Source organism: Sander vitreus, chromosome 5, assembly GCF_031162955.1.
Source record: "Sander vitreus isolate 19-12246 chromosome 5, sanVit1, whole genome shotgun sequence".
In the NCBI taxonomy this organism is placed as follows: domain Eukaryota; kingdom Metazoa; phylum Chordata; class Actinopteri; order Perciformes; family Percidae; genus Sander; species Sander vitreus.
This window is the reverse complement of record NC_135859.1, coordinates 5,181,021-5,203,500: the sequence shown is the minus strand read 5'-3', so window position 1 is coordinate 5,203,500 and position 22,480 is coordinate 5,181,021. Positions and strand designations below refer to the sequence as shown.

Genomic DNA, 22,480 nt, shown 5'->3' with positions numbered 1-22,480 from the left:
CCTGTATTTCAATGTAAGCCATTCACAGCTGCCTCCATTGCTGAATTAATCCCTATTATATTATGATAAATAATGATGTTGTTTCCTGTTGTAGCCTTTAGAGGGCAGACATGATCCTGTGGTTGGACTGAAATAAGGAACAGAAGCACACACACACACACACACACACACACACACACACACACACACACACACACACACACACACACACACACACACACACACACACACACTCCTCCACAAGAGTGTAACAAAATATCATCCCTTATGTCCATGGCAGACATAAAACCTTATCTAATGCTAAATGACCTATTTGGAAGGCAGAAGATTCACAGCGGAAATGAAAAAACAACAGTAAAGCTAAAACTGACAAGCTTTATAATCTGGGTCATTATTATTTTAACTTAACTGGGCCAGATGAGGGGCTTTTCTCTCTAGATTAAAGGATTAGTAGTGCTTTTTTTTTTTTTTAAATACGTTGCTGGCATTTTCAATATATCATTATGCTTTATTACTTTCCTTGCTTTTAATGATACAAATGCAGAATACTGGGGCCAAAAGATTGCGTCCTATACTCCTAACACAGCTTGCTTAACATAGGCAACATTTTCCTCCTGCTATAATGATACAAATCAAATGAAACAACCAGAATGTATTCCACCTTTTTAGATAAACGCTACAATGTTGTTTCACAGTACTGCAAAAAAAAAAATGTTTTTCCTCTCTTTCTTCTCCTCTCATATCCTACTTCCTTCCCGAGGGGGTACAGTTTATCTTCATAAAGCGAGGATTCAAGCCCCATCTGCCATTAGTTTGCCAGATATCTGCCTGTTGTCAGTCTGAATTAACAGCTGGGTGTCACAGGCATTACACCAGCATCACTGCTCTACTAAAACCTCAATGCCCTGCTGGATTTACAGAACACAACAGACTGCGTTAAGTATTGTTGGATTCTCATACCCATGTCTGTTTAGAGGAGGGTAGCGATCGTTTATTTATGATCCTACATTATATATATCTAGCCATATGGGATACTCAAGTGGGTGCAACAGATGACGCCTCAGGAAAATGTTGTTTGGTTGCAGTTAATGAAGAAGGAGGAAGTTGCTCATGGAACAAAGTTAATCATAGAAATGTGATGATCTCTGTAACTCGATACTTCGATAAGGTCACTTTTTTGTCATTTTCAGATTTTGTAATGTGAAGCAACTTACCAGTGTTTCATTTGAGATGCATTTTTGGAGAGTGGCATAAAGGGATTCTCGTTCAGCTGCTGCCCTTTGTCATTCCCTCCATCTGTCACACTGTTGTAAAAGATTCATGTGTGCAAGAACTACAAAAGTTCACCTGCCTCTTTCTGACAGCCCATCACCCACACTCTTTTTTTGGTTTTGATAATATATGGAGGATAAGAATCAATGCTAGAATTTGACTGTATTTGTTTGAAATAAATGTATTAAGGATGTTAATTTCAATCGCTGGCATGGAAATCTTGCTTTCAAAGCACAGAGTGACAGACTGAGTAAAAAAAGAATCAACTATCTTGCTTTTTATCTTGCAAGTGTTGGTTAAATCTAGAATGCCTTTCATGTCTGACTCATTGTAGCTGCATTTCTGTTATATGTATGTGACTATTTATAAAACTGCCAGAGTGATGGATCAGATGTTAAATCAAAGTTAGAGCAATACATAAAAATAACACAACCAAATGGTCATAACATCCGTTTTTCAAATATGTGGATGTTTCTCTCATTCATTATGCGCCTTGTTTATGTATGAGCGACTCTGTCGTCAAGTTGTAATATAAGACAACCTGAAAACTCAAGGATACTTCCTCCTGAGTTTTTACTGCCTTCTTATGTTTCGCTGCTAATTAAGATGAATATTGTGTTGATGGTATATTGTCAGTTCTGAGATGATGGCTTTCCATCCTGTAATGCAATACTGAGGGTGCTAAAACTCAGGCACTACAAAATATACAGATATTTTCCAAACAGTGGTTTTCTTCCAGTGGTCCCCCAGCTGTTTTAGCACATGTTAGCACATCACGGTGATGCAAAGACACTGCAGGGGCATTTAATGAAGCCCCTGTGCTGCTGATGATTTAATGATCATGGTGTGTGTGGTTTCTGATATATGGACAAATATCTGCAAGTAATTACACCAAATCGTTTTCAGGGGAAGTGCTTTTGTAAAGTGTGTTTAAAGGAGAAATGACTGTCAGCATTTGGTGCTCTGCAATGGAAATGACACACTTTATAATTGGATATGTATAGGATTATCAGATACTAAGCAAAAAAGAATGGCCTTAATTTATAGCACGTTCTTGAAAACATCCTCTCTTGTACAGTTAATTTGTTTGAACACACACATATATATATATATATAGCCCGAATTGAAGGAATTGAGATCTACAGTATATTGGCCTAAATAGATGGTTGTAAACTGTGCAAATAATGGGTAGTGGGTAATCTGAGTTAAATTCAGATTACCCTAAGGAGTTGAAGAAAAAATGAAGTTCCTAAAAAGAATCCCATCTGCCCTGAGCTCTACAGCATAGAGAGGTTATAAACCACAGATACACAACTTGTTATATATCTATGTTATAAACCTTCCATTACTTTACCCAGTTTTGCCATGGCCTTGTTCTCCTGTGCTCAGCCTTGTTCCCTCAGTTCCTATGAGACTACTGTAACTGCAGTTGACTGCAATAAGGGACTGCAGGGAAGGGCACTAAATACTAAGGTGGCCAAGCAACACAGCCTACATTTAGGTCCAACCCTCTCATGAATGGGCAGAAAGCTCCTATTGGGCTGTAGAATGATAGTGGAGCAGTTGTTACTGGACAAATGCTATAACTGAGCATCTGTTCGCATGCGGCTGAAGAGACCACAATTTTAATAAGCTGCCCATAAAATGGTCTAATTGCAAAGTTTGGACCCAAGCACAAATAACATGAGTAACAAGCATGAGTAACCAATGTGATAATTCAAGACTTGTGGGAAAAATGACTTATCCTTGTGAACTTAATGTAGCCTAATAAGCAATCAATACATGTGAAGACTGCAGAACATTCATCTTTTGCTTCAAACCAATTAGAATTTCTTTGCTTCTCCTTTAGCAAATGTGTTAGAATATATGAACTCATTTTTCCTCTTTCCCATACTGCAATGTTTCTCAGCCTGCCTTGTGCTCTCCAAATCAGTAATTATAGTAGGCTATGTTTAGATAAACTCAACCTGAATTTTCCGGGTATGCTCTATCAATTTGACATCCCACTCTCAAGCTTTTAAACTTCTCTTCTAGGACTTGCAAAATACCAGCCAGATGTTTTATATAATAGCTACTGAAATACCTCTTACAACAAATCTTTGAAATAACTTAAATTGCGTAACACTCTTAAAGTGCTCATATTATGCTTTTTGGCTTTTTCCCTTTCCTTTATTGTGTTATATATCTTTTTTGTGCACGTTATAGGTTTACAAAGTGAAAAAGCCCAAAGTCCACCCCAAAGGCACTTACCATCTCCAACAGAGAACACTGTTCACAAACTGCTCCAAACAGCTCTATTGTAGTCCAGCCTCTACTTCCGTGACGAAAGTGCGTCACTTTGTAACACGCGTTATAATGCTCACCTAGCTGCTAGCGTGGCACGCCCTCATACTCTGCTTCTGACTGGTTAGTAGTCCTTACCTAGCTACTGCGCATGTGCGACTCCCAACAAAGATGGAATAGAAGTGTGAGCCTCCACTCTGTAGCTAAAACAGAGAGCTCAACACACAGGGTGAAAAGAGGAGCTGCAGCAATGTGCAGTAGCCTATGTGGTGTTTGAAAGACCTGGGCGCCTCTATTGAGTTTCATTATGGGAATTGAAGAGTTTTTGGAACTTGACCCTTAAGGTGCAGTAGGTAAGCCTTATAAAACTAACTTTCTGTCATATTTGCTGAAACTGAGCCTATGTTCGAGTAGAACTACATGAAGCAGGTCATTTAAAAAGACTCTGGATCCTCTGGCACCACCTACAGCCTGTAGTGTGATTTGCAAAAATCCACAGCTCCCCGTTCAGATGCACCAATCATGGCCGGGGGGGAGGGGGTTGTCTAACTATGTGTCAATCACTGCTCATGCACAGCATTCATTCTCCCTTGGGGGAGGGGCTCAGGAGAACGTTTTGGGCTTTATCAGAAAGGGGGGGAGGGACTGAGAAGTTGTTGATGTTCAAATTTTTTGGCTAAGTCCTGGATCTTCCCAATCCTACCTACAGCACCTTTACTAAGGACTACCACTCAGGATATCTAGGCCTCTGCTGCATCAATTTGAACCATTCCTGTTTAATCTCTTATCTCTTGTGAGTCCCTCAGCTTAATGAAACTGCAATGCTAAATTGCTACAGAATCCCTTTAATAGCTGCATCTAAGATATAAATATAAACAAAATATATCATACATTATTTTACAATAATGCTAACTAATTAAGAGTTCAAACAAAACATGTAAAGCCAACCAGCAGACATACCTAACTCCCTATAAGGATAACAATTGTCAGAGATGACATTATGCCAATAATATCCATATAGCCCTTGTCACATAATTATAAAGTGATGGCCAATTTGTATATTACGTTATTTAAGTGGATCATACGCATAATTACACACACTGGTGCAGTGAGTATAGCTAATAAAAAAGTAAAGTCCCTTCAGTCATAACATAATAAAAAACAAAAAGGAGCTATATCATGTAACCTACGTAGAAAGCAGGCATTCCTAGACATAAGCTTACCATATCAGTTGGGCACACAAGCTATAGTAAAAGTGCCAAACTCTGTCCTGAAAATAAGAATGTGGGTCAAAAAGTGGCTTCATTAACCCTTCGCTATATACGAGATGACACGTGTAAGGCTCTTAAAAAGCATACAAAGAGTCCCTGTATGACCAATGCACTGCGACGTCAGTGTCTCTCTGGCTCTGACTGGGCTGAGTTACCAGCAGCAACGTCACTCCCTGACGGCGGCATCAGAGAGCAGCACGGACGGCCATCCGCGCAGCAGCGAGTCGCTCCCGGAACTCGGTGGAGGAAGACAACGTTGGACAGTGGCTCTCTGCTTTGGGACTGACTGGACGGCCACTTCCCACTTCTGTAGCTCCGGTAAACCCCGAAGTCATTTTTATCATTACAAGGTAATTTGTGTGTGTGTGTGTGTGTGTGTGTGTGTGTGTGTGTGTATTTTAGGCAACTCGCTACAAAGAACAGCGTGGGTACCAAGTGTTGCGAAGTACAATGACTAGCAAGCTTCCCGCACTGTAGCTGTAGCCATAAACTGTGTGTTGCTATGGTACTGCCAGGCAACGTCCCACCTGCTGCTGCGACTTTATGTTTCTTACTCCTGTCAACCAAAATGCCTATGGAAACTCTCTTTCATATGAATTAATTCAGCCATTTATTTGTTATGAATTTAATGGAATCGATAATTCCTGAGACTTAATGCTACATTAATTTAAATTGACAACACTCCTCTTGCTCCACACTGTCACTGTGCCTTGCCTGTGGGCTTTATTCAGTAGCTTTGGCAGACAGTAGAAAGGTCGTTGTCTGTTTTGAGTGTTTTTCCAGTCAAGTGCTCATGCATCTGTGGCTCTAGGTGACCATTTCCACTAAAACACAGCAAATGCATTCCTTTTGTAACTGCTGTCTGCCTGTTTATTTCCACAGTGTCTAAGTAACACCCAGGACCAGAAGGCTTGAGCGAACGCAAGATGGTGATTACCAGCATGGCATCCCTCAGAAGGACATCACTGGCCATGGACACAGAGAGCAGATGTTTGCAGTGAAGGTGCCTACTTAGTGCATACGGTAGTTTTTTTATGTGGCTTAGACAGCTGCTGTGGTTAGGCATCAGTGCATGCCAACGCTAGGCCCGTGATACAAAGAAATTCCATTATGCCTCTTCTCCTGTCTACTGTGACAGAGAGGAGGAAATCACCATGCTGTCATGAGGCCAGGAAGGAGGGAGAATTATGAGTCAGAATGGAGAAGAAAAGAAAACTGTCACTCTTCAAATCCGCCTCTGTCTAAGCTTTGTAGACTGCTCGCACACTTATTTTAAGAGCAAGACCACATCTCTTTTCAGCTGGTATCTAGAACTGTAGAACCATGTTGAGACCTTGCTTCTTTTTTTGCTTTTCATACATTATTACTGAAACCTTTTTACCTTTTCTTAAACTGTTATGTCTGTGTAAATTCCAGGGATTAAAGGGTAACACTTTGAGTGAGCGCAAAGTGCAGCGGGGTGCATGCCAGGCAAGCTCTGTTCATTGTGTTTTAGTTTACAGACCTCCTTATCTCAGCTGTCAAGCAGGGAGGGATCTTTTCTACAGTAACTTACCCAGAGCATAAGAGATAGTGGTGGGAAAGGAGGATGGGGGGAGAGGAGTGAGAAGAACAGAATGAGTGGAACAGGGATTTGAACGTGCTTAACCCAACCACTGAGTGACTCTTGTATCCAAGGACTAAGGTAGCAACGCATCCAAACGCCACTCTTTGCACACGGACTGCTATGAAGAAATGAGGCAAACATATAGGCACTCAGCAGCTCTCATATAGACTCAACAACCTGCCGGCCCTTTTTCACAGGGCCCCTGGGGTTTGACTCGCCTGTCTGGAACGCCAGGGCTGGTGATGACTGAGCAGATCATGACCGCAGCTAGAGTGAAATACACAGAACGATATACTCCCTTAGCTTAAATGGGAGTTTCCTTTTTTGTCTTCAAAACAAAACAAAAGAGTGTTTCCCTTCTTTCACCGGCATCATTGCACCTAAACAGGCCCACGTTTGTGTATGTTTTTTGGCAGAGGAGCAGCCTGGAGAGGAGGTAGTAACAGGTGCTGTGTGCCAAGGTGGATTTGGAGGTGTGGAGGAGAGCTTGAAGATCATGGGTAAATCAAACAGCAAGCTCAAGCCAGAGGTGGTGGAGGAGTTAACAAGGAAAACCTACTGTGAGTATCTTCACGTCTTTTTGTTTGTGCTTGTGTTTTAGGAACACAAACTCTTTTCAGCTAGCCTGCATGAGAATAAAGAAACATTCTGGCCAAACGTGAAAGACTGTACAGCGTGTGATAGGAATAGCAAACATTAATAATGATATTTTCCACCCACTGGGATCCATACAGGCTGTACAGTAAATAGCCCTGCCTGCTACAGTAAGATATAATGCAATTCTGCACCCGTATCTCATTATCGACAAAACAGAGCTACAACTAAACGTCAGCCGAGAATAAGCTCCCTGTTTGATTTCAATTTACATTTAAATGTTGTGTAGCAAATTGCGATTAGTTAAAGTCCCACAAAAGTTGCGATCAGCATCTTTAAATCACGCTGAAAGGACTTTTAAATATGGAGATGCTGAGTTTGTATCGAGCTGGGGGTTTTAGAGATGAGGATGTGGTTTTATGCAGGTCACGGAACCTCTGTACATTCTTTTATGTATACAGAGACAGAGATAGATGAGTATACAATATAAACAGAGTTTGAATTGAAATGGTGGGATTGATCATAAACAGTACATGGATTTGTGTTGTTCCTGTAGATTCCTGTAAATGCTGTCATTGCAAATTCACAGCATTTGCTTTTCCCACTTTGTTAACACTAACTCCTCTCCCTCCCCCTCGCCACATTTTTCAATCAAATATGAGCAGAGATCACATTTATAATTACCACAACCATGTCTGCTCTGAAGACACCATATTAACCATTTGCGTGTTATTTTTGGAGCACAGAGTTATTTGAGCAGTACAGTGTGCAGGTGTGGGTGGGAGTTGACATCCATTGGCTACTTAATGACAGTGTTATTTGTGTGGTGGGTCTCTCCACAGCAGAACCATGGAAGGCTGTTGTGGTGGCAGGAAATTGCTGTGGAGGAAGATTGGGCTTCGTGCTGGGCTGGGCTGCTTGCTGCTGTTCTCTCTCTCTCTGTCTCTCTCTCTCTCTCTCTCTCTGTTTCTCTCTCTCTCTCTCTCTCTCTCTCTCTCTCTCTCTCTCTCTCTTACCCTTTTCGCCCTGTCTCCTTCGCTTTATCCCCTAATTGCCCTCTTTGAGCTGGGAATGGAATAGTATAATTAGGATCTTATCTGGTTAGCATCGCTGAGAGGGGCACCAAGCTTTCTCTCCCAGTGTGATCATTCTCCCGTTCTCTGTTGCCTGACTTGAGACTTATTTCTGCTTTCCTTCATCCTGTTGTTGCCTTGTTTTCTTGCTCTCCCATGAGAAGCTGTGCTTGCCATTTTGGTCTATGCTTTCCTTTGGTTCTTGACAGATTGGGGACTTAGTAAATTCCTCTGTGCCTATATGTCTTTTTTTCTTTCAGTGGTAGGGTGTTATTTTTCCCTCGGCAAATTATGCCCTCTGTGTTGTCAGCCAGCTGACAAGGCCAGGCCAGAATTAAGGTCTGTTTAGTTAGATGTCTGTCTTCAGCTTTGTTGTAGGTTTAAAAAAAAATGCATGCATCTTCATCAGACAATTATTATGACTTTAAATATAACACCTTCTGGCCAAAGACAACATTAAACAGTACCAAGGCTCTGGCTAGCCAGTGTTTTTCCTGTTCTTAGTGAAAACTGTGGAAAACGGCCTTACCTTGCAGCCTTACCTGTACTTTTAAAATGCTTTACCAAATGACTGCTCTGGCATCACATAGAAATGCCTGCAGTCCTGTTAAAATGTCTGTAGGAAGTAGGCTAGGCCCATGTTATGGCATGATGATTTTGTAAGTTGTCAAAGCCATGAAGAGGCCCACGGTGACAGAGCAAGCTGGATGTGTTCTAGCAGACCCTGCAGGCCCAACCAGCCGAGTGGGCCCTGCACTCTCCTGCAATGGGCTGATCACATTATTAACCATTGCCTCTGACTGACTTGAGTTTCTTGATGAAATGCTTAGCAGAAGAAATTGAGGCTGAGATATATGCTGGCGAAGGCTACTTGGCCTGGCCTTCTTATCAATAGCCTCCGTGTGATTCTGCTCCAGCGCTGCAGTAGTCACACTATGGAATACACATGTAGACGTCATGGTAAACCGTTGAATTTGTTTGCCATGAATATATGTTTTATTTCCTGACCAGTCTCCTGCAATATGAGGGTTTTTGACAATTTGATAATTTAATTCCCCAAAAATGTCTTATTTGTGACAGGTTTATGTCTAGGCATGAAACTCCCTTTGCCTGTATACTTTTGCAGTAACCATGACTACGAGTTGCTCAAGGTTAAAAATTACAGAAGAAGACATTATCAATTAACTAACTAGCTGTTTGCTATGTTTATAAGGCTATTGCTTTGACCCAGAATTGGTACAGTAGTAGACGGCATGTGTCCTCAGACTTGAATTCAGAAAGTCTATCTCAAAGGACCACCTGGTTAAACCAACGCTATTGATTTACAGTCCTAGTTTTCATTAGCAACCCCAGGGGCCTGAGAGGCCGAACATTGCTGTGGTTACTTGAGAGAAAGTCAAGAGACAAGGGGAAGCCGTGAGGGATTGGTTGATTAGATGCTGGCAGATAATTGTGTGTGTGTGTGGGCATGACAACACATCCTGCCTCCTGAACTGTTCTTTTTCTTAAATCTGTGGCTGACCTTCACTCCCTCAGCCTTGTTTGTCTTTTTGTGGCTCCCTGGGGTTTACTCCCACTTGTCCCCGCAGAAATGTATTATTCATCTTCTCTTATTGCAGGCTAGAATCGATGAATTCTACACTCAACTAAACATTTCTTTCAAACTTGCACGTTGACACTGTTGAATAGTTTTGGTAAAGTCAGATGTGAAAGGATTGGGCCAAGATGATTAATGACGCTACTACAGTACTTGGCTCCTCTGTTGTATCTAACAGCATGCTACTTTTTTTCTAGGACAGCCAGTATTGTACTGGTAAGTATTCCTCAAAGCTAATACATCTCTTTGTTTCTCTTACAGTTACAGAGAAAGAAGTGCAGCAGTGGTAAGTGTATGCATTCATTTTAGTTTTTATTGTGTATATACCTTTTTATTAGGTTTTCTTTTAAAGGGGGTGTACTCAATATTCCGAACATTAATATAGCAGTACACTTCTATTTTCTGTGTAAAGATATACTGGAGTAATGGCGTCCTGAGCCGAAAATGAAGTCACACTCCCACTGTGTGTGTTGTTATCCGAGCTTCTCTGTTCTTTGTTTTGATAGCCAGTCCGGCAGCACGTGCATGTGAGTGCATGCTAGTGCATGTGAGTGCACGCCTGTGCATGTGAGTGTCTTGTGCGTCGTAATCAGACGCCAGGGTCGAGACAAAGTGCTGGCATTTGACGAGTTGGGGAACGGTCTGCCGAGAGCCGTGTGGAGGCAATCCCAGACTTTTTCTAAATATTGAGTACAGCCCTTTTAAACAACATAGTGGCCGGGTTGGTTCAGTGGGTAGAGCAGGCGCACATATACTGAGAGGTTTATGCCTCGACGCAGAGATCCTGGGTTCGAATCCGACCTGTGACGATTTCCTGCATGTCTTCCCCCTCTCTCTCCCCTTTCTCACCTAGCTGTCCTGTCAAAGAATCAGAATCAGAAAGGGTTTTATTGCCATTTTTTAACACATACAAGGAATTTGTTTTGGTGTTGTTGGTGCACGTCACACATTCTCCAGATGGAATATTAAACAATATAAGTATAGGTATAAACAATATAAGTATAAGTTAAAGGCGGAAAAGCCCCCCCAAAAAAATGATTATTATATATATATAATGGGCCAACTGGGGAGGATACATTTCTGAAATGAACATCAACATCTATATACATGCACATTGATATCAACCAAGGAAAAGAACATTTTAAATTGGAAGATTATGCCCATAACATATATACATATATTACTGATATCCAACATCAGGTGTTATAGTTTGACACATGGGTAAGCCATTTTCACCAAAGATATGAATTTGAGTTCTCAGTTTAAATATGATTCTATCTATGGTGTATACATTGTAAACTAAGTCGATCCACTCATTTTGCATGCCACTAAACAACAACCTCAACACTTTTTATGTCGTATTGCACCGTTAACCCCTTCTAGATCAACCAAGGCACATGATTTTGAAAATTAAAATAGATTTTTATTTTAAAAACCAGGAATCCGTAGACACTTCTCCAAAATGGAGCCACACAGGGACAGAAAATTTGAAAGTGATTTGCCCCAGGACCTCCAGTGGGCAGTCTGATTAGAGTTGTTAGTCCTTTGCGCTGGAGTACAGAAGAATAGAGTCACATTCTTCTAGCTGAATTCTCTTCAGGAGGGAGGTCTGCTGTCTGCAGATCCAGAATTAGCCTCTGCTTTCCATTTTGCTTTAATATACAGAGTACGGTTTCATTTTTACATTTTAAGAGCAAAATATAATTTAGATATTGCTTGTTTGGTAAGTAGCATCTTCATAGGTTTTTTGAAAAACATCAAGTACTTCTGTTCCCATTGTAGTGTCGTCTTTTGAAAATGTCTTGCAAACAAAAAATCTCTGATTTGTAAATACCTAAAGTGATCCTGATTCTGCAGATTAAAGTTGATCTTAAGGTCTGGTAAGTCCATAACGGTACCTTGATATTTAAGAGCATTTCCAGTCCAGCTCCTAAACCTCGTGTCATATTTGCTGGGCATGAAGTCCAGGTCATAGGTGAACCATTTGAACATTTTAGTCCTGCCCTTCCATTGGTGCCTTTTTCATTTTTTAATTCCATATCTTTAGGGAGCTAGTTATCCAAAGGTTATTTGGGTCTGAAAGATGACTAGTTAATGAAGGGTCTCCTACCAGCAGTATACATTCATTTTTAATGAGATATTTCCATTCCTGATGTAAAGCTATTCATATATTATTACAATCACAATTGTGTTTTTACTGGCAAAGCTCACAGGAATCGGGGGGGGGGGGTCTTATATTGACCCACTTCCAAAATCCACTTTGATATGTATTTTGCCCAGGATTTTGTTTCTTGAGTCCACGAATAGTGCCTTTACATTTGGTTTGATAGTTGATTCGAAGCCATCTCCCTCACTTCTACCCTGAAGACAGATGAGTTCTGAAAATAGAAATGACTTTGAAGCCTTACTGAGACTGAATGACTTTGAAGGCTCATAATACGGATACAAACATTTCCATGATACATTCCTCAACAACCTTTTTTGCTCTATTTGAAAACGGGATGTCTGATAACAGAAGAATTGCGGGGGCATGAGGTTGTTTCACATCCAGGCACTTAATCACTACATGGCCACAGAGCCTCCACAAGTTTGCCTATTAGTAATCCTCCCTGTCGGAGTCTGTACCTATGATTCAGTTTGACCTGCTCCGGCATCACTTTGCAGAGGTCTCACCTTTGTCTGATCCCAGCCTGCACTCACAGTGTTCCAACATCTATTTACATATTTAGTATCAAAATGAAACATATCCAGGATAAGTCACAGAAACTGTGGTAAGAGTGATCATTACTGTTAAGGTGTAAATTATTATTATTATTATTATTTTTTTTTCTGAAGGCACAATTTGACAGCCACCGGGACACAGATGGGAGACAATGCATCTTCATGTACAGAGATGATTCAGGCATGAGCGTAGTCATCGCTTTTGTTTGCTGCATGCTGCTGCTCTTGGGCTATTGTTTCTTTGGAAAAGAAAAACCGAGTATTCTCTGTGTTTCTTTTCCAAAGAAACGATAGCCTTACTGTATATTCGAAGAGGCAGCACTGTAATAAAGTGATCACTTTTCCATGTTTACACTTCAGTTCTCGTGCTTTGGTTTTGCATTTCACAACCTAATTCTGCATGCATGAAAAGAGCTCTGTGTCACGAGCTAGTTGCTGTTCATGTCCCCTGTTAGGGGGGTTTAGGGGGGGGGGGAAGGAGCAGGGGCACATACACAGCCATGCAGCAGCAGCAGCATTAGATATCACTGGGCATTGGCAGTTCAATAGCCTCCGAGGTGGCCGTCTCCGGGGCTGACTGAGTGCACTGGTGCAGAATATACCCCCACCCTTCTTAAACCTCCAGCCCCCCGACTAGCTCACCATCACTCTCACTGTCTTTCACAGCAAAGTTTGCATTAGTCCTCACTTGAAGATCAGCAGCAATCAACGCGGCTGAGTGTGAGGGATGAGCGGGAATTTTACCAGGGGAAATGCCAGATGGCGTGTAATTAGAGCACAGACACAGACATAGAAGAATTAGCGAGGTTAGATAAATGCCTGTGTTGTGCATTAAATTTGTCCCCCTTCCTAACTCTCCTCTAAAGGGAACATCATTGATATGCTTGAGGCGCACCTGAAATCAATAACAAAATGCCATAGCGCAGTGATGTTCCTGCCAGCTAGGCAGACATTCTGCGCAACTCTTCAGCAAACCACCCTGGTAGATGCCAAGGAGTAGGAGCCAGTGCCAGTAATACATTCTTAATCTTCATGCTGGCCCCCCTAGTGTGGGAGATGCACAATGTCACGTCTGCTATGTCCCTGCAAGTACAGTACATAGTTGCACTATTACACTGCTTCAAGTACAGTCTGACTGTGTACGTGTCTTAGCACCAGTGTCACCAAGTCAGATTTCTTGGACATAATGTGTTCTTGGCAAATGAAGGTGATTCTGATTATGACTCTGAGGTATAGCTGACACTGGGCAAACATGTTAACACTGGTACAGTGCCTCTGTACTGCACCCATGTACTGTAGATGTGTCGTCTGCTTATGTAACTCTACTGGTAGTGTTTCAAATGTGTGTCAGTCAGCCTTACATGTGTACTGAATGCCTAGTAAAGCAAATGAATATGACTATAATAAAAAATGTATATAAATCAAAACTCAAAGTGCATGTTGAAGGTTTTAACTGGAGCCCAACCAATACTTATATTGACAAAGAGAGTGAAAAATCCATGATTTATTTAGATTTTTCTTACTTTAAAGACATAATTTGAGCAAATAGTTTTGATCAGAACAGCTTAATTTGTTTATTTAAAATGAAAAATAACACACTGAATCAAGTCGTGGTCTAGTTAGCATTTGGGTAATGTAGGCGCAGGGTTTTGAGAAGGAGAAAGAATGTGTGTAATAAAAAAGACTTTTCTGGTCTGACAGTGACACTCCATTCACTGCTCTATCATTTTCACATGCAATAAGTCCTTAAGGTGCTCTTAAAATTGTGAAACACTGGTCACAGAAAGCTGCTTCAGAGCCACAGAAGATATGTTTTCACAGGGACTAGCACTCCTCTTAACAAGTAAACTGAACTTAATGTGCAAAATCAGTGGAGTGCCTTTTAAAAGCCTTTTTATTTAGTCAGGCATGGTTTAAAATGAAGACCTGTTTCACCTGGACCACAGTACTTATGTGGTTTATGGTGTTAATTCATTTGTATATATTAAGGTATCCTTCTATCAATGTGATGCAGGATACAGGAAAGGTTTTTTCGACCATTATTTATGTAAACAACACCAGTCAAAAACACATTTCTCTACTGAACTGTTCTTGTTACTTATAAGCAAACATATACTCTGACACCAATATATCTGTGATAAGCAGATATGTCAGTATTGGAGAACCAATTCAGTTTTATTTTTCCTATAAAACTGATAAAAAATAATAAATAATAATTAAAAAATGGCTATTTGATGCACCTGAAATGATTGAGTAAGAGCACTATATCCACTTCTCGCAAACCTCCTAGAAGTGTAAAGAAGAAAAGAATAGGTGTCTTTACGACAAATACTTTATACTCTAGATACACTGTTCTGTTTATGCAGCAAGCAATCTACTAAATGCACTATACTAAAACATGTATACTAACTGTACAGTATATACAGTACACACACTGTGCTATACAGTGTGTTACAGTACCATTCAGCCTTTTATGTTGGTTGCCGGCTATAATATTCCAAAGTCACACATTAAAAATGACCGAAGAATTCAGGTGAAATGGGTCAGCTTTGGATTATGATATGCATTGTGTGCCATGCACTTTGAATACCAATTAGATTGTGTTATGCATCATAGTGAGCTAGGCTTTAATTTTTTTTCTGCACATCTCCAAGATAATTCAAATGTGAGAATTACATGGTTCTGCTCTCTTCCCGCCTTGCTGAAGATTTTTTTCTCAGCTGGTCCTCAAAAGGTCTTTCCACCTCTCTTTGGATATATGGAGCTGGCTTCATTATCTCCAAGGCAGATTAAAAGCACAGAGTTTAAGAGGAGTGAGGAGCCTGAGTGTGAGTGGAAAAGATCTGTCCTGGCCTTCTTCACCAGAACTCACTCACACTCTCTCTCTCTCTCTCTCTCTCTCTCTCTCTCTCTCTCTCTCTGGCCGTAATTACAGCCCGACCTTATTCTGAATCAGAGATGAACGTGCAGCACTCCATTGTGCGTCATTTTTGCTGTTGATCAAGAGCAATTTTTTTTTTGCTTTTTATAACGAGAGTGTTATTTTGTCCCTGCTATTTCCTCCTCCTACTTTTCATCTAGCATTTATTTTTGTAATGGCTAACAATCTCTCCCTCACTCCCTGACCTGCCACAGTCTAGTTAGACTTTGAGGCTGCTGTGTCCCTTTTTATGAAGACATATAAGGAAACTGCCTGCCTTTTTGAGCGACTGCGCTTGAAATTGCTTATGAGATGCTTCTATATTTAGGCTAATAGCGATATTACGTCGCTCTCTAGATATGTCATTTCCAGGGGCAAGAGGAAGCTCTCAGACTTATCTATCAGCCATGCATATTATCAAAAGAAGACTAGAGAGTAATTTGATTAGACTTAACCACTCTGGGCCTGCTATTGGATTAGGGCAATCGTCTTATCTGTGAATGAGACAAATAGCTTTGCACTTTACTTTTTTGATCTAGCACACGCTTTCAGGCTGAATACATAATGCCTGCTGCAGGGTGAGGAGGTGACTTCAATCTGTCATCGTTGTTGCCATTATACATGATATTAGAACTCTTTAAATATCTGTGATTTATGTTCCAGGTACAAAGGCTTCATTAAAGATTGCCCAAGTGGGCAGCTGGATGCGGTGGGCTTTCAGAAGATATACAAGCAGTTCTTTCCTTTTGGAGATCCCACAAAGTTCGCCTCCTTTGTCTTCAATGTATTTGATGAAAACAAGGTTTGTAACCAATGTCGTGTGTTTAACTCTCCTATTATGAGGCAGGACAAATATTCAACCACCTTTTGTTAGGACAGAGAAATAGTTAGGCTGTTTTTCCGGGGTTGCTGCTTGACGAGGAACATAATGTTCGAAGCGACAGCGTCTGAGGATAGAGCTAATCTAAAGGTCCTTTCAGCCAGAGGTTGCACAGAACAAAAGGGCAACGTGGTTTAGAAATCCTTTTCATTTTGCTGCTCCTATTATTCCAGAGCCCTTCCAAGAACTGCAGGCCATCAGCTTTGTATACAGAAAAGTGCAATTTATTACCTTTGAATGAAAGCTGTTTCGGAAACATGTATTGAAATTCTTGACCGTAGTGTAATCAAAATAATATACAGTGTAAGGACATGTTTATTGTACCCAGTGTGGAATGATTGCCCTATTTGTGTTCTTTGTATTTTGTTGCTAACTGTAAGGTTAGTACAAACATTATCCGATTGTATTTTGTACATTTTGGAGTACATCAAAACACTACGTACCGTATTTCGAAATCATTCTCTGCTCCGACATTGCCAGTATTATAACAGCACAGATGATTGTCTCCTATAAAAAAAGATGAGTCATTGCATCAGCAGTAAGACATAATCGTAACCCTTTGTTATGTGCCAGGAATCAGTTTCCAATAGTGTTTGCCAATTTATTTTTCAAAAAATATGCATGTTTTTGTTTTGGAATGGAACTCCTGTCTCAGTTATGTGGGCAACATTTAGTCTGGAGTGATCCACCTCATCGCAGCTGCAGATTAGTCCGGTTGTGTTTACGAGGTCAAACTGTAGATGACCAGCTCCTGGGACGTTGGCGAGCCCCTGGAGGATTATGGACTCAGTTAAGAGGCTCTGTGTCAGAAAGATCAGACAACCCCTCCATCTGATGTTTATCTGTGACATTCATTAGTGGTAGGCACCCTGTAGTTAGAGAATGCACTGATCTTAACAGTATTCATGACTTATGCAATCAGCAATGCATGACTTCAGCATTGTCTGGTCAGATGTCTGGTAGAGATAAAAGTTAGCTGACCCCAGGGCCATTAGAGCACTTGGCTATCTTCTTAAAGCAAAGCTGCGGCTGAACTCATAGCAGTTACAGGTAGGCATCTGTTGCAGCACCGCACACCAACAATCCAAATATTCTAATAATCCTAAATGACCACGTCCAGGGCGTCGGTTTATATGCTTTGCTTGTTGTCGAGAGCTGTTGGATGTGTGAATGGCATGTCTTTTATGCAGCGCTTTTAAGCGTTTAATTTGAGTCTCGTGCGGTTGCTAGAGGATGGAGGTTTAGCTTGATGAGTTTGTCTGAATTAGCGGCATGTGAGCCACTTTGAGTTTTCAGTTTTACATTTGATTATTATCCATGCCAGTAGACGTTTGTCTCGGCTGCACAAGAGTGTGGCCTCTCAGAAGAAAAAGAACGCCGAGGGCCGCAATTTTGGGAGGGTAATTGGAAATGTTGTGAACTTCTGTGGTACGATTCAGAGCTCGGGATTCAAACAAACCTCCGAGGAAATAAGTGTCTGAATATTTTCCACCTTTTCGAGCAGAATTATCCACCATGCCCATTCACAATGCGGAATAGTTAGGAAAATGTAAAACATCTTAACCCCAAATATACAGAGGTTGTTTGTGTACTGTAACTTTTAGACAACGGGCCAGTCGCATCCATCTTACTAATGACCAGAGGTGACATGTTTCTGCCTCAGGAGAGAGCCAGGTGCAGGGTCGAAAATAGCAGCCGACTTGGAGCAAACGTCTGGCCCCGTTTTTTCAGCAGAATACAGCAAGGACGTCATGGAAGAACAGCTACAGCAAGATGGCTCATCTTCTCTCTGGGCCATTTCCTCTCTCCCATTCTCTCTCTCTTTCTCTCCCTTTTGGCCGCGGCAGGATGGACGCATCGAGTTCTCTGAGTTCATCCAGGCCTTGTCAGTGACTTCCCGGGGAACTCTTGATGAGAAGTTGAGATGTAAGAAGATGCAACTTCCTCCCCTGTTTTTCTTTTTTTTTTTACATTTAAATAACAGGATTTAGGATTGACTGCCATGCGTTGTATATGAAAGAGGACTGATTTCTTTCTTAGAGCAGTGATTCCCAACCTTGTACTTCTTGCAGTTGCCAGGGACTACGTGGAAAGAGTGGAGTGCAGCATAACTAAGTAAAAAAAAAAATGATGATTTGATTATATGGAATATATCCACATATTAAGATTGTCAACTGTAACACCTGAACACTACATGTCGCAGTAACGTAAGAGTGTGTGAAAACTAGATAGCAAGCGAGCACAGAAGTTTAAACAGATAGCCAACAGTTACAATGGTTATAATAGTTAGCTAAAAGTAATGTCAATAGATAATAGCCTAGTAAGCTAGTATTAGTACAGTAGCTGACCAAACCAACCTTAACATTGACAGTTCAATTTTATGAAGAAAAAAAACCCTACACTTTAAAGTGTAATACATTTGGAACATACATTAGGAATCGATGACGGGGTACGTGAGTTCATCTGACAGGGCTGTGGGGGCACCTCAGACCAAAAAGGTTGGGAACAACTGTCTTAGAGAACAGCAACAGGGAGATTACTAGCAAGACACAGCAGGCACACAACCTGGAGGTCATAACCCAATACGTTGACGACCTTTTTGGAAAATGAAACACCCTAGAAAACCTGCAACCTTATCTGTAACCACACGTTTTAAACCTGAAACCAAGTGTGAGCTTTATTCATATGCACAGTCACTACTGTCACCTTTTGAACTTGGAAGCAAACATGAAAGGCTGCTGCCTGTCTGTCCTCAGTTTTCACCACTTCCACAGACATGAAACACTGCGTGCTGTGTAATCCATGCAAATTTGTAGTTAAATCTAATCTTTTGTTTTACATTTTGAAGTCACAGTAGCCTTTTGATCTCAGTATGGGCTTACCGACCAAATTATGTTCAACATTTTTCTCTACACAGGGGCTTTCAAACTATATGACTTGGATAACGATGGCTACATCACCCGAGATGAGATGTTGAACATCGTAGATGCCATTTATCAGATGGTGGTAAGTTTTACCAGACAGTGAGACGTATGCATCTGAATTGTTTTGAATGAACTGAATGATTTAATATCTTAGGGGAACACTGTGGAGCTGCCAGAAGAAGAAAACACACCAGAAAAGCGGGTGGACCGTATTTTTGCAATGATGGACAAGGTTAGTATCTAAATATCGAAATGATATCGAAACACAGGTGTGATCGAGACGGTGCTAATGCAAGTAGTTGCTGTACCATTTGATGTTTTCTACAGATTAACACCAAACTGTGCCCGACGCTGAAACGAGTGCAGTAATGATTATTACTTTACCTTTTAAAAGGACTGAATCTGCCTTTGTTGCCACCCTCAGGGCTTTGACATGGACAGCGTTACGTTTAGAGCCGTTAGCTGTATCCATCACAGCGTCACTAACACCGTCTGCAGTCTATAAACATCATATATAGTCTCCTGCACCACTAGCCCTCGGTGCTAATGCACACTCCCTCAGCCCCAAGAATCTACTCGGCTTTAGTGAAAGATGAGACGCAGCCTGCATGGGTGTGTTTGTCAGCCCACTACTGCCAACATCAGCCCATTAGACTAGCTGTGCAGCACAGCAGCACTTAGTGATTTGTATTGGCAGAGAGTGGCCACCATCCAAGGGCACTGAACCAAAGATCAGTCCAACAGCATAGAACAGGGGTTACATGATTTAACTTTAAGAGTCTGTTTTGCCCCCTGCTGGTCACTTTTTGTTAAAGCAGCAGTTTCATTTTGTCTTCTGTTCCTTTCCCAGAATGCAGACGGGAAGCTGACTCTGCAGGAGTTTCAGGAGGGTTCAAAGGCAGACCCTTCTATTGTTCAGGCATTGTCTCTCTATGATGGACTTGTGTAGGAATGTAAGGTGAGTGGTGTGTTAATGAGCCAGTACCTGCATACTTCATAGCTTGGCTGATTTGCGATTCCAGGTCGTGCTTCAACTGCAGGATAAATACTGGTTCATTCTTAATTCATCAGAGGAAAGAATAAAAAGGAAGCAAAATAAGTCCGTGGGCTGAAACCAAAGTGAAGAAGCCACTTTCCGCTCGCAGTTTGTTCCTATGAATTATTCAAATGGCCCACTTGTTTGCTGGCAATCAAATAGTCTTGCAGTGCTGAGCGAAGAGCGAGACAGCCCTCTGCTCTCACTGCCTAATGTAATGCACCGGCCGCTGCCAATTGTTGCTGACATCCCGCTCAGCGTTTTGTCAACTGCGAAGCGAGCTCGCAAAGACATATTTTAGTAATGCTGTAGATTTGTTTAGTGATTTATCTTGCATGCCCTGAACACACCCACGTTTCATGAAACCACTTCACTGTCTTATCAATTCAATGGTGATCATTCTTACAACTTCTCAGATGGATCCAACACAGCATCCACACACCAATCCAGCACCATCATACCGGCGACGGGAAGGAACCACATTTATCTCGTTCACCCAGAAGTGGACTGAAAACTTTTGTTGCGCGGCCGTGTACCGTGTCAAGAAGTGTCTACATTTCCAGTTCGGATTGTATAAACAAATATATCCTCTGATGTGACGGAAAAGTCAAACATGTCATCAAATCCCTCAGTCATTAATCTGTGCTTTTACAGCTACGTGGCACCGCGTACGCCCCTTGAGTGTTGTGGATTGTGTATGAGCATTTCTGCAAACGCACTGTTGTGGTTTCCCCATGGACAGTCCAAGGAACTCAATTCCCCCTGAGATGTTAGCGTGTGTCTCGTTCACATACCGTAAACCAGGGAACGCACGTGAATCGCTCGGATGAACTGTGCTGCTGCTTCACCGCCACACGGAGAGACTCCAAACCCGGGAGAACCTGGAAAAATGTGTTACTTGCTGATAACGTGAACACGGACTTACAGTTACAAAGCAGTAGAGTGTACATTGTATAATGTAAATAGAAGGGTAATTTATTTTCTGCTCTGCTGCGTTCATGGGAATTTCCTCATAAGTATGGAATGAAGTTTTATTTTTGATCAAAGTGTTGAAAATGTATTGCACTGTATTTTTCATTACTGTGGGATTGTTTTTGTTCTCACATTCTGAGGTTTCCTTTCTCCTGAGCGAACAGGGTTTTTATTTGAAGAGGAGCGTCGAAGGAGCTGGGATTTTACTATGGAACAACAATTATTTATTTTACTATGTTTGCACTCTCCGCATCCTATTGTGCTTTCACTTCCCCGTTGGCACTTGCGTCTAGTGTCTGCAGCGTTGCACGGCGACATCCTGAACGACATGACCGAGCCACACAGCGAATTCTCACAGCTTCCATCCAAACTGAGGCTCATTACTTCTTTTGAGAGCATCGTACTCCACCCTGAGCGCACACAAAGCCCTGGTCATTGAGAGGCACAAACAGACATCAATTCTGGTTGTAAAGCTTTTTGCGAGCTTCGTGGTTGCAATTGTCCACTTTGGTTTTGTCCTGTGTGAGGCCAGAGCATGTGATGATGCCTTTTCTTTCATTCTTGGATGGTTTTAGTTACAGCATTAAGATGTTTTATCAGCTTCACTAATGTTATGCCTTATGCAAATGATAATTTACTAAATGATAAATGTCATTTACCTGTTATAACAGTATAAGAGCACAGAATAAAATGCATTTAAGTGGCAACATTTTCTATCGCTGCGTTCTTAGTCTCTGTATTTGAAATGAATAGAATTGTGTTGGATTTCTTTATATGCAGGTGATCATTTGTAGGAGCTATTTTAGTTTAATGCTTAAGTGTTGCTCAAGTGTGTATTTGCAAAATGTTCAACTTTCCTTATGATCCCTAATGAATCACGTCTCAAGACGGTAATCCACACCTGACAGACTTCACACACCCGATTGCATTGTATTCAAAATTTAAAAGAAATTTAAAGATCTTACATGCCGACTCGCTTTGTGGTGTAATTCTGCACTGTTTTGGTTGTATAATGAACAATGAACTGCATAAAACTGTGATGTCTTGGCTTTGATTGGTGGGTTAATGAGGCTCAGTGGCTATTGTGTAGAAGCTGCTGGGTCTGTGTGCTCACTGGGCCTGCTCAGACCTGCTTTCTGTTTTCTTCTCATCAAGGACCGATGCAAATAATACCATAGAGAAGGCAGAGGACAGGACGGTCCAGAGCTTTTGACCGGAGACTGTTCTGTCCTTTGTGTACATCTTTTTGATTCACTTTGTATTTAATATGTTTTAAGTGTAGCATCTGTAACTAAATGCAGCAAAAATAGAAGTTGTTTTTAACGTGAACA

General features: G+C 41.3%; 1 protein-coding gene across 2 annotated transcripts; it reads left to right on the top strand.

The window, feature by feature from the left end:
* The first annotated feature begins 5,011 nt into the window (after window positions 1–5,011).
* ncs1b (neuronal calcium sensor 1b) lies at window positions 5,012–22,178 on the top strand. Of its 2 annotated transcripts, none has more exons than XM_078250159.1 (10): window positions 5,012–5,144; window positions 5,709–5,829; window positions 6,849–6,992; window positions 9,958–9,982; window positions 16,001–16,139; window positions 18,065–18,143; window positions 19,135–19,223; window positions 19,296–19,373; window positions 19,992–20,099; window positions 20,594–22,178. In XM_078250159.1, the coding sequence occupies exons 3-9, from the start codon at window positions 6,929–6,931 to the stop codon at window positions 20,088–20,090; spliced, it is 573 nt and encodes a 190-aa protein (XP_078106285.1). In that variant the 5' UTR covers window positions 5,012–5,144; window positions 5,709–5,829; window positions 6,849–6,928; the 3' UTR covers window positions 20,091–20,099; window positions 20,594–22,178. The 2 variants fall into 2 exon arrangements, with proteins under 2 accessions (XP_078106285.1, XP_078106284.1); XM_078250158.1 differs by having other exon boundaries at window positions 5,012–5,176.
* Window positions 22,179–22,480: the final 302 nt, after the last annotated feature.

Bases quoted from the DNA above. Each gene is read 5' to 3' on its own strand.
- ncs1b (XM_078250159.1), top strand. From the start codon at position 6,929: ATGGGTAAATCAAACAGCAAGCTCAAGCCAGAGGTGGTGGAGGAGTTA. The intron at 9,983-16,000 runs GTAAGTGTATGC...TTTATGTTCCAG, and splicing joins GAGAAAGAAGTGCAGCAGTG to GTACAAAGGCTTCATTAAAG. The intron at 16,140-18,064 runs GTTTGTAACCAA...TGGCCGCGGCAG, and splicing joins ATGTATTTGATGAAAACAAG to GATGGACGCATCGAGTTCTC.